This window comes from Cottoperca gobio, chromosome 13 (genome assembly GCF_900634415.1).
Source record: "Cottoperca gobio chromosome 13, fCotGob3.1, whole genome shotgun sequence".
NCBI lineage: Eukaryota > Metazoa > Chordata > Actinopteri > Perciformes > Bovichtidae > Cottoperca > Cottoperca gobio.
In genome coordinates this window covers 6,006,379-6,019,238 of record NC_041367.1, presented here as the reverse complement: position 1 = coordinate 6,019,238, position 12,860 = coordinate 6,006,379, and the positions used below count along the sequence as shown (strand labels likewise).

Genomic DNA, 12,860 nt, shown 5'->3' with positions numbered 1-12,860 from the left:
CTGGATGTTTTAATGAGGGAGAAAGAGTACATGTCATTTTCAGAATATTTTACGAGATAACTTCAAAAAACCACATCAGATCCAAATTGTTATGCCAAGCAGAGCATTTCTACGTGTCTCGAAACATGTCTGGAGGGGGGTCTTTAAAATCTAAAGAAGACAGCTCCATAAAAAGCTACTACAGTTTTCTTCTTCAGTCTGAAGATCCCTAAAGGCAGTGCTGGTTCTGGCCCATTTAAACCTCAACAGCCAGAGAGGCCTGCTGTCCTTTCATACAGTAAAGCAATTGTAAGAATAGGATCTCACTTTAACAGATACAAAAAGACATACATCAATCCATTAATGTGTCCATTAATTGGCCCCAAATATGCATCTTAGCTGAAAATGCAGGTCCTTTAAGTTACAAATCAAAGTGTAGTTACCTGTGATGTAATTCTGTACATTTGAACAGGTTTACATTTAATCCATGTGATGATGAAAATGATGTACAATAAATGTAATACATTTATTAATCCATTAAATAACCTGAAACCTGCAGTGAAGCAAATGTGGAGCAACAACCCACTGCATGTGCATATTAATTCAAAGATTGAGGTTACATAATAGAGTTCTGACAGCTCAGCTGGTAGAGGAACTGCTCCACTGATTGAACTAGTTTAAATCCCACCTGTACTCATTCAGTGCTCCCGTATACATGTTAGTTATCACTGCCCTTTAATAATTACGATTTCCCCTCGCTGGAGATACAATTTGGGGTAAAAAAACATAAAATATTCACCACAGTTAGTCCTTGCCCTCCCTTAGAACCGCCATTGCCCCTCAGGCTATTCAAAGTACTTGTGATCTTGAGAGAGTGTGTTTACATCATTTACTTTTTTTTAAGAATATTATTTGGGCTTTTGGTGCCTTTATTGATAGTACAGTATGGGACATAAAATAGGGAGAGAGAGGGGATGACATGTAACAAAGGGCCACAGGTCGGATTTGAACCCCTGGCTCAGGCAAAGTGGACTTTAACCCAGTGGCGGGGCGTGCATTTCACACCTAGGCCTTCAGTGATGTCCTACACAGTCCTACCTGAATTATTCCCCCTCTTAATACCATCATTATGACGTCATGGCTCTAGATACTATACATTTAGACAAAAACGCAGTATAACTGGGCGTTGCATCACCCTAACGACAGAGTTACATTAATATTTCTGAAACATTTAGTTGTAAACAGCAGGCATTCCCAGCAGTACAATGTGCAGTGCCTCTCGGAGGCTGTGAGCCGGGGGTACCGCTTGTAGTTAGTGATTTAAAAGTATCGGACAAACCCTTTTCCCAGCTGTGATAGGCTCGCTAGCATCGGGGTTGGCCGTTCTCTTCTCACGATGTCTATCTTTTCTTGAGAAGTTCGTCTTGAAAATGGCGTTGTAATTATATCTGCGACCAAATCGATCTCTTCTCCTCCTTCAGCCATTGTGGGTTGTGGGTTGTGGCTTGTAGAAATCTAAATTAGCTCGTTCAAGTTTGCTAGCTCTGCATAGCTCTGCCTCTCAATAGTGCGTATCCAATCAAAAGACGTGGACGTGCTGACGTTATCGTACGCCTGCTAGCTGGCCCCGGTGTCGCCAACTGATTGGTTAACGCCACAGTTTTGTCTCCGTTCACTTTAAGCGACAGGCGCCCGCACTGTTGATTCTGAAGGCCTCAGGGCAGATCTCTTGGACCCTGGCAACACATCATGGCTGAAATATGATTGGATAAAAGCTCTAACATAAAGGCCAGACCTCCACATCTCCATCTGAGGCTGGAAGCAGCGCAACCAAGAGGAAAGCTATGAAATGAAGAGAATAGACTATGGGGAATAATTTAATACATATTTGTGGAAGAAATATATAAAAATACATTTATATCCTGATGATGTTTAGGCCAGCAGAGAAGGCCTTGCTGGCCCTGACGGCCCACCACTGCTTTAACCGGACTTCCACTGTAGAAGGCAGTTACACTTATTGTATAGTGTTAATATGTGTAATTGTTATTTTCTTATTTAGCTGCTTAAAAGCATCATTTACTTCAGTTAAATTCAATTCAGTGCTGTCTGGTTCTGTTCTTTTTGTGCTGGCTCGTAGCACAAAATGCAATAAGTTATCTTGAGAAAAACATTGCAGAACGAATGACACCACAGACACCACGGTGGAGATTAATGAGTCCATGCTTCATCGTCTCTTAATAAACAAGAACCAACTGCCAGCTTTGGGTGATCTGCAGTGTAGGGAGAAGTTTATAATACTTTGACTTACAGGACGGTTTCACTTTGTGTAGCTACATTCCCTCACTGTAACACTTGTGTGTGTGTCTCAGGTGGGAAGACTCCACTGCAGAACTTCCTTGGGATTGCTGAGCAACACATGGGGCCTAACAACGGGGTAAGTGGACACTTTATTTAGATGTTAAAACATAAAATTACAATTGTGGTGATTTCATCAAATCTTTTCAAACCCAATTTAATACATTAAAAACCCACATCCTCTGGGCTGGGAACAAGGATGTGTTCACCTGAAAGCAGTGATTAATGAGTGCTGGCACTGGTACTCATTAAAAGATCCTCATCTTCAGCGTCGTCTCCATCGCCATATGAATCCTGGTCCACTGTGTCAACAGGAGAGCATGCCTGCAGAGTAGAACAATAAGTCAGAGGCTCCAACCTGCTCTCAAATATTGATTATGTTTTTTTGTTTCTGCTGAAGAGCTTCTGTGACTCATACCTCCTTTCTCGTCCTCTTTCTGTATTCTGTATTTTTACTTGTTCCCCCTCACTGTCACCTCTGCTCTTTTCAACTTCATGCCTCTCTATCCTCTCGACACAACACTCAGACACACAATCTAGTGTTTTGGTTTGGCAAAAAACTTTTTTTGGTTTTGACGTATGATAAAAACAATACCAGAGATCATCTTGCGATGGGATCAAATCGGTGAAGACAAAACCACTAATAGCAGATACAAAGAGAATAAGGCCTAAGGACAATACAATGGCTAAGATAAAATAAATAGGAATAAAAACATTTATCAAACTTTTCCAAAAGCTTTCGCAAAGCCAAAAGTTTTAAGAGATTTCGAAGAAGCCAGAGACTTGGTGTGTGTTTCAGTTACATACTGTAGAGGCACTAATAAAAAACAAAACGTGTCACCTTTTGACACAAACAGGGAATTGGGAGTAGCCAGCAGGGCTCCATCTGCAAATCCTAATTATGTACGCTCTGCAGATAGTTTGTGTGATTGCAAAGCTGTAATGTTTCAATTTTGACAAGCCCTAAATGGATGCTGATGGATTGTCTGCAACTGTAAGGAAAAGGCAACAACATGCAAATAATTTCTCTTTCTGCTTCACAAGTCTGTAGCAGCCTCTACTAAGTAAAGCAAGCAAGCTACGATGTCTACTTCCTCCAGTAATCGTTGCTTGCCTTTGACAGGTTGACTAAAGTCATACTTAACAGTCAACACTGAGCTACTAATTAGAGCAGTGAACCAACAGACGCATACTGTAATGGTGTAAAATACTGGAATAAGAAAACTGCTTTGTCACCTTCTCCAAGTTTGGGCTTCAGAGCAAAGTTTTCCTTTTCATTGATCTGCTGAAAATGTCAGTAGGTAAGAGGAAAGCCTTGAAATCTCAGCTGGTGGGAATTAATTTTGTTCCATAACAGAGAATAGCAAAGAAAGTGAGTTTGAAAAGCCAGAAATCTTTGCACTTTATAAAGTAATTTATAAGTCACTGGTATTGATTATTAACAGAACTTTTGATGACCATTCTCATTATGGTTTAGTGGAAGCTTCACTATCTTTAAAATGGCTACATGTGGTTACATCTGCATTGACTTTCTGCAGGCCTTGGTGACCCAGATGTCGAGTCCTGCAAAGACCAACCCCGAAGCGCTGACGGCCGAGGAATACTTCAACCCCAACTCTTCACTGACTCAGAGGGACATCGGCCACCCGTGCCAGCTCACCACCAAGACCCAAAGGTGACACAGACAGGCAGGAAAACAGACAGGCAGCCATGTATACAAAGAAGTTGAACTCCAAACTCAGCGCCAAGTGCCAGAGCTGACAAACTGATAGACAGAGAGTAGACAGGCTCACACACACACACACACACACACACACACACACACACACACACACACACACACACACACACACACATATATACAGACAGGTTACAATAAGCAATCCATGACAGCTGACCACCGAGATCCTCTTAAAATATAATTATTGATTAGCATCCATTTGAAAGCAACTTGTGGACATTCGTGGTTTGCTGATGTAATCAATGTCCTTGTGTAACTGGCCAAAGAGTGAGTCACTTAAATGAGGACATGCATGGCTTCAATTATCATGAAGTCAGACTTGTATTTAGATATTTGGGTCAGTGTGTATGTGTTCTTTGTTTCCAGGTTTAAAGCCAAGTTGTGGTTGTGTGAGTCCCATCCTCTGTCCCTGGCAGAACAAGTGGTGCCTATCATCGATCTCATGGCGATCTCGAACGCCCTGTTTGCTAAGCTGCGTGACTTCATCACTCTGCGTTTGCCGCCTGGCTTCCCTGTTAAGATCGGTGAGTGCTGGCTGGCAGAGTGAGATGGAAGGATGGACAGAGGGAGGGAGGCTAAAATGATGGCTGGTTAAATAAAGGGGATGATGGGAAATTTAAATAGATGGTTGGAAAGTAATGAAGATAGAGGGATAACGTGAGTACAAAGGGCAGAAATGTTTACAAATGTGCTCAGTTGATATGCAGTAAGGACATTAATGGTTACTTGAAGGATGAGACTGATGCAAAGAGAAAAACAGATAATTAATAATAACAATAAAGAGGTGCACTTGTAGCTCCCCTAGTGGAGCAGGCGCCCTCGGGCTGAGTGCTTAGCAGCCTTATCACGTGTCCCTTTGCAGTATTTCATCCCCTCTCTCTCCCCCCGGTCTATCTTCAGCTGTACTAATAAAGGCAAGAAAGCCAAAACAAAGTCGCAATAAAAATGTGATCTGCTCCACTTCTCTCCACGCCCTGCAGAGATCCCCCTCTACCACATTCTGAACGCCAGGATCACATTCAGCAACCTGAACGGCTGCGAGGAGGGGACGGGCGGCCGTGTGGACAACGAAGTGGGGGTGGAAGGGGATGGACAGAGGGACACCCCGAGGATAGACACCCCGTCTCCAGGCAGTGACTCCTCCAGCGTCTCCAGCTCCAGCTCCACCAGTAAGAACACACTCGCATACATTGAACAGTGTTTCCCGTTGTATTATAGTGACGTCTTTTCTGACCTTTTCTTCAACTGATAAAATGACACATGAGTCTCAGTTTAACTGTATATTCTGCAGATGCTTTCCAACAAGCTGTCGTGTGAATATCACTCACATTTACGACAGAGCCTGTCCATTTTCCAGTCCACCACCTCAGTTGCGTGATAGAGTTGCTATGAGCAGTATTTATCACCGACGCAAGGTTATGTTCTTTGTGTCGTGTGTGTGTGTGAGATTATGGCTTCCTCAGCATTCTAGAACTTTATCAGAATCCCAAAAGTTAAATGTGCAGCCATGCGGAGCGAAGATATCATTTATTGTGTGACCGCTCAGAAGGAACCTCTCTGGAAATCCTTGATGTTATCTAACTTGAGTTATTGTCATGTGAAAATACACGCAGTTGAGTAGTAGAAGAAAGATGGTATGGAAGGAAAATGACCTGATGCAACTTCTTCAACTCTCGATTGTTCTTCCTTCTATTGAGAAATGCTCTTCTGCTTTAGTTTAATCTCTTTTACTGTTCGATAACAGTCCTTCCCATCTCTTGCCCTTTGCCTTCCCTCTGTGTGTTGCAGTGTCATGTCGAGCCGGAGAGATTCCCTCATGTGTGTTTGAGCCCCCGCCTGGATACTCCATGCTAGGGGGTAAACAGAGAGACAGCATGAGGGATGAGGAGGAGGACCTGCTGCAGTTCGCCATACAGCAGAGTCTGCTGGAGGCTGGCTCCGAATACGATCAGGTGGGCTGAGAGATAATCCTCTGTTCTGAAATGAAAGAAACACCAGTCAGACATCTTAAAACAAGACCTGTTTGACAACGTTGAGCTTTCAATTCTTGCATGGCACGCAGGGTGCAAAGTACAGGGGAGCCTGGGGGAGCTTAGCTTACCTGAAAACTGGATTTGTGAAATGTTGAGGCTTCTGTAATATATTGACAATATGCTTCGTATTCACTTTACTGAAGATATCGACATGCATAATATGTTTTTGCCATCACCATCAAAGCGTGGCGGCGCAATTGAAAAAATGTCACTCCAAACGGTGACCATTAATTGGTCGTATGAAATGACAACTGTTGCTGGAAGGGTTAGCTTAATCAGCTATAGCTAGCTAGCTAATTAATCTAAGCCTTTTCTTAAATGTACCTGTAGGTAGCTGTAGATAGCTAATGAAACGTAGTAAGCCAGTTAGCTCGACATGCTGACTTCGGCAGTTTATATTAGAGCACACAATTTTAGGAATTGTAGGAAGATTGCAATAGTTTTACGTGATATTCTCAAGGTTCACAAAGCCATGTTGTCATATCGACCGAGGTGCCCAATATTCCCCCTTTGTAATATCTAGTACAAATTATAGCAGTTAATTCACCAATAAGTCAAGCAAGACCAGACAACTAGATACACTGAAGGATAAAAGTGACCTTTTTTTGCAAAATAAAAACAATCAATACGGAAACAAAATCAATAAGCAGAATAAATTGCCTGTGATGTGCGGAGCCCAGACCCATTATATTTGGCAATGCCTCTGGATAGGTGTTGTTTCCTGGTCCTGATAGTCCTTGGCCTCCTTCCAGAGGTACAGAAGGGAGTATAAATAGGCCTGGTGAGACAGGTCAGAGAACATCCTCGGTGTTTTCTTAGCTTGCATACAGGAGTTGAATGTAGAGGAGGCAGAGGTTGCAGCTGAGGATTTGTGCTGTAGTGTGTACAATCCTCCTCAGCAGCCTGCTGTCTTAGCTGATGTATTACTGCTTCAAACTGGGATGCAATGTTTTTAAATACAGCTCAAATTTGGAAGCAGGAACAGGTGTTGGTGGACTATGCTGTTGACATTACATGCATATAGTATTAACTACCTGTACAAATCACCTGTTGTCTTCTAAAACACTCCATAAGGTTGTGATGTCCCATCTTTCATGCTCTATTTCACTACAGTATGAAACTTAACTTGCAGAGTCATGAAAGTTTAATCAAAGTTGAAGCCTAAGAGAATAATTTCTTCTCATGACCTATATCCAGTAAACCTTTAGTTTCTCTAATTCACTATCATTATTATTATTATTATAATTATAATTATAATTATTATTATTATAATTATAATTATAATTATTATTATTATTATTATTATTATTATTATTATTATTATTATTATTATTATTATAATAGAATATCAGCTTAAGTATTAAAGGTATTATATATATATATAATATATAATAATATATTATATATATATTTATATATAATATATATATATATATATATATATATTTATATATAATATATATATATATATATATATATATATATATATATGAGTAATATAAAGTATAACATGTGCAGAAGCACCAACCCTTAAATGAGTCATTGTTGTTGTAAATGCAGTACTAATGGTATGATTTGCATTAATAGTGTGGGGTTTAAACAGGTGCTTATCAATATTAATAGCTGTATCGATTTAGTCTAGTTACATTCAATGGGTTCATCATTCATAATCAAGCCAGCTGGCTGTCTCTGCGCTGTGTGTGAGAGGTACTTCAGCATACATTAACAGAGAGGAGGATGCTGTTGTTTTACACACACCAACAGCTCTTTATCCGTCCCACTTCCTGTGCTCGCTCTCTGACTTCCTGTGCGGCCTCCTCTTTGTGTCTAGGTGACCATCTGGGAGGCGCTGACCAATAGCAAGCCAGGATCACACACCCTGTCCTGTGACCCAAGTCGTCTGGAGAGGTCAGTCTCTTTTCCTTTACCCCCATTCTCTTGTCTTTTCTATTTGTTGTTTTATCCTTTTCTCTACACCTCAGTCTTGCTCTTACCTCCCTTTCAGTATATTACCAAAGACGAACCTCTCTATTATCATGAATCAACCAGGAGCTGCATATAAAGTTGGATAAAGTATCAGTTGTTAAAATGAACGGGGCTTTTATCTTCAAAAGAGCTGGAATCCTCAAAAAAACTAAAAACGTATTGACCGTCAGGCGATTTGCTGCCTTCCCTCAATCCCTGACTCACATCCAGAATTCCTGTCCTGTCCTCCCCGACACTATTCTCTTATCCATCCTGCTATTCTCCTCTCATCTCCTGTGTGTGTGTGTGTGTGTGTGTGTGTGTGTGTGTGTGTGTGTGTGTGTGTGTGTGTGTGTGTGTGTGTGTGAGTGGGGGGGGGGTTGGGTTGTACTGGAGGAGGGGAGAGTTTCCTGCTTTCACAGTCGGCAGTACGGGTGTTGATTTAAGCGTGTTAACTTTACCAGGCATTGTTTTCACCTTGTGAGTCTGTGTGTGTGTCGTCATGGCAACATGTGCTCCTGGAGACACCGACTGTAGCGGGAACTTCCACAGTCAGACACACAGAAACATTATCACCCGGCAAATAACTTAAGGTGTCTCCAGGACTACATTTTGCCATGATGACACACACACACACACACACTCACATGGTGGAAATAATTCCATTGTCGCTGTCATGGCTGGTATAAATGGAATTTTCCAAACTACTGTAACCTTAACTCACACTTGTGTAAATCCAGGAAGTGACTATCAGCCTGAGCAGCTACTTCAACCTGTAATTAAAGTTTTTTTTATTAACTTTTTCAATACAAACATAATGACACACAAAACTAAATGCTACTTCAAACCTGTGTTCTTCCTTCCTCTTCCTCCCTCACTATTTCCCACCCCAGGACCCCCCAGCACAAGCCCCGCGCCCCCTCCAGCCACTGCTCCACCCCCTCCAAGAAGCAGCCAACCACCTGCAGCTACAATGAGCAGCTGCGTATCGCCATGGAGATCTCAGCTCGGGAGCAAGAAGAGGCGGAGATTCGGCGGCGGCGCGAAGAGGCGGAGCTGCAGCACATCATTCAGCTGTCACTCATGGAGAAATGAGAGCTGAGTGGCCCAGCAGGGGTCTGAGGGGAGGGGTCTGGACCAAGAACACATGGTAGAGAAAGGACAGGCTTCTTAAAAACATAAAGAGATCATGCACCTTGTATGTGGATGTACCATCAGTGTTGAAGGTGAATGTAGTCAATTAGCAATGAATTCCCCAGTGTGCGCTTTATTGACCGAGAGAGCTGAGTTGCCTACATATACCAGGATGCATTGCGTCTGAGGCCCAGGGTCCCCGCCGGCTATACTCATACTCTTGCACAGCTAATGCAGCCGCAGCCTCTCTCCGCTGCCCTTCTTCGGCCGTAAACTCTGGCTCGAATAAATACTGGTGAATATCAGAATCAGCCAAAGCCCTTCCAAAGCACATCCTCTGCACTCGTGTTTTGGGATGCCATATTCCCTGCCAGAAACGTAGCTAGTTTACAAAACAAGCGAAGAGCACAAGGAAGTTCTGTTTTTGAGCGACACAGAGAAATACAAACTGAAGTAGCCTGTAGTTCTTCCTCGCATCCAACTACGTCACTGTGAAATGATGACGCTGGATGCAGGAAGTCCACAGATTTTGCAGCTTTCTTGGCCGTATAGCATGCACTGAAGAATGTATTGTTCCAATCGCCTACGTTAACCATCAACACTGATTGGACATCCGCATAAAAGGTGGCTAAAAATAAACGCCAAAATCATCTTTGTGGTTTCATATGATCAAATGGCCTCTTCCTTTTCCTCCCATCCCCTTCGCCAGACATTTCCCACGAAGCCATACGGTGATGCAGCTGTCCGGCCTCAGACAGCCAGAGTAGGACGTCAGTTTCCTCTTTCTGGTGCCACATGGTACTTTTTTTGACCAGTGCCAGTTTACAACCAACAACACATCCAATACAACAAGTTCAGTGGAATGCCTTTTTGGATGAGTGACTTCTGTCTGTTTGCAGGGATGCGTGCATCTGTGTGTGTGTGTGTGTGTGTGTGTGTGTGTGTGTGTGTGTGTGTGTGTTTCCAAACCAGCTCTCTGCACAGGGGTCAGCAGATCACCTTCTTACCTGAAAACGTATCGTGTTAGGCCAACGCTCAGCTCCAGCACTAACACACACGCTCACTGAGTCCTCTTGCCACTGAGTTGTGTGCTTACGAACCAGAACCAGTGGTGGCTTCCTCAGTTTTTAATGAAAACATTTAAAAAACAAACTGCTACATGTTTCTTTTTGTAGTTTATTTCACACAATGTACTGTATTTAGCTTGTGGGCGGATCACATATATGACTGTTAATGGATGTAGATGACGAGTTTGAGCACAAACTAAACCTAGGCCAGTTCTAGCTTTAGCCTGACGTTAGACAGCAGGAGCACAGATACGATGAGACTACCAGATGAACACTTGGTGTACTAACTAACCTGTTTGTAAATGTGAATGAGTTTGTCGCTGGCCGGTGTGTAGTCCAAAACAAATAAAGGGACACGATAGTGGTTTGTAAGTGGATTGTGGAATATAAATGTTACAGAAAGAGTTCTTCTGTATATTTGCATCCTCTCACCTTACATGGGCGGATCATTTCTGTATTTCTGTGTCGTCACGGTACAGTGTGTGTGTACAATATTTCAGCATGGTCTGCACCCGTATGAGGTTCATTTTGTCCGACTTGAGTCTAGCCTGGAGACCTGCAATATCTGAGCACGCGCTCGGAGGGAAACCGCTCCCCGCAAGAATCACTGGAGAGGCTATTGACAAGCAATTTTAGGTTTTATTGCACCATAATAGCAAGCTAGTTCCACAACACAACATGCTGAAGACAAAAGCAATTGTAAAATCACCCTAAATACAACAAATGTGGATCGTTCAATATTGCTCTCATATTTGTAAGTAACTTCATATTGCAGGGTTCAAGGCTAGCCAAACACTGAAGAACACGTGTCGTTGCAAGAGACGAGGACAGAGCAACAGCTTGTTTTTTGGTTTTGTTTTTATCATCTCTTTGAAATAAATGTAAAACTTTCACACTCCTATATCCGCACAACCTGAGGAGAATCACCTCTGCCTCCTCTCGCTCCACTTCCCATTCAGCTTGCCTGGTTGATAAGACAAATGTTAATTTTTTTACTTTTTAAAAAATGTTGCAGAAAAGCGATGCAGCAAGATGTTTTCATGATGTATGCTAGGAAGTGAGTTCAGATAATGATTCAAATAATAAAAAAAAAAAACATCTTTTGGAACAGCATTGCATGAGTGGGTTATTTTTTAATCTATTTTTAAATTACAGTTTTCACATGCTTCAAATCCCTTGACCTCCACACTGAGTCTTAGCTGCATTCCACTGTAAGTTACTTTTCCAGTCCTCTCGACTGAAGGACGGTGACAAAGGCAATTAATTTCTCACGAGATAGGGAAAGCTGCGGCGTCAGTCGGCACCGGAGAGAGTTGATCTGTTTTTAGCAGCTTCGACCTCCATCATCCTCCCTGTGACATGGATTCCCAGCGCCTCAGCCTGATCCAAGTTTTCTTTTTGCCTGTAGTTATTTCAGGCTCGACAGGGAGGAAAAGGACATCTTAGAGACTCTAAACCCTCTAAGAAACACTACTCGGAGTACTCAGGCTGCGTTCGGCACTTGGGTTGGAGATAATGGGAAAAAGAAAGAATGAAATATATTTCTAAGTGAATCAGCAGTATTCAGCTGCAACGTGTCCACTGCCCTGACTCAGCTCCACATTATGAATAACATCAGGACGATGAAAGCTCCGGGCTGCAGGCGTGTGAAGTGAATTAGTAAAGAGCCACAGACAAAACAAAGTGTGTGTAAGCATGCCAAGAGTATGGATGCTAATCTCACCGTGACACTCACTTCTGCTCTACAGATTTTATTCCTCACTAGCTCCCTGCTGACAGTTACATTTGGGACACACTGTATATAAAAATGCCTTCTTTAAGCCATCTGCTCTCTAGTGAAGTAAGTTTAATTAGGGAAAACATCAAGGGATCTTAGCTTTCCTCTTGCTTCATGTCGACTAAACTTGGAAAAACATGGAGCTTTTAAATTTGATGTCTTTTTTTTTTTTTTTTTAAATCGGCTGAATTATTAAAAGTCTAGTTAAGTCCTTTAATGTCATTCTTTCCCGGTCAGTGCAGCTATATCTGGTGTGTGCGTGTCTCTCTCTCAGCGGGGGCTTCGGTGGCCTACATCTCGGTATTTAATTACCCACATGAAACAGTAGGTAAAATGTCAGCCTGAAATAAACTGCGCTGAGCACAGATGGAGCTCATTTTCCCTAGAAGACTATCGATACGTTCAAAAGTAGAGACTTGCAGTTAATGGCAGGTAGAAGGTATGTCTATCAATAATTATGTTATGAGGTTGACTTCCACACATTAAAAGAAGGTAACATGTGACCACAGTGGAAGTTTTGGTTGGATATATGAGGTTGCAGTTATTTTAAGTGTACACACTTTCTCCACATATTAGCTTTGTGCATGCTTTCTCCAGTGCTGAAAGGTGTAAACTTGTAGTGCTCTGCTTGGCCAGCAGGTGGCAGTAACGTCACCGGTACATTTGGTCAAATTTCAGCATCTATAGCTCATAGTCAGGGTGTGTGTGTGTGTGTGTGTGTGTGTGTGTGTGTGTGTGTGTGTGTGTGTGTGTGTGTGTGTGTGTGTGAGACGAAGCACACCTGAACACAATAAATAAATACACAACAG

At 42.3% G+C, this 12,860-nt stretch overlaps 1 protein-coding gene across 1 annotated transcript in view; it reads left to right on the top strand.

Annotated features, from left to right (window-relative positions):
• Positions 1-11,387, top strand: part of ankrd13b (ankyrin repeat domain 13B) — a 34,872-nt gene extending 23,485 nt beyond the window's left edge. The window contains exons 9-15 of the mRNA XM_029446982.1: positions 2,349-2,413; positions 3,873-4,009; positions 4,442-4,599; positions 5,056-5,244; positions 5,864-6,027; positions 7,940-8,016; positions 8,967-11,387. Coding sequence (XP_029302842.1) covers positions 2,349-2,413; positions 3,873-4,009; positions 4,442-4,599; positions 5,056-5,244; positions 5,864-6,027; positions 7,940-8,016; positions 8,967-9,168 — 992 coding nt within the window. The 3' untranslated portion in view covers positions 9,169-11,387. The remainder of the gene's footprint in view (positions 1-2,348; positions 2,414-3,872; positions 4,010-4,441; positions 4,600-5,055; positions 5,245-5,863; positions 6,028-7,939; positions 8,017-8,966) is intronic.
• Positions 11,388-12,860: the final 1,473 nt, after the last annotated feature.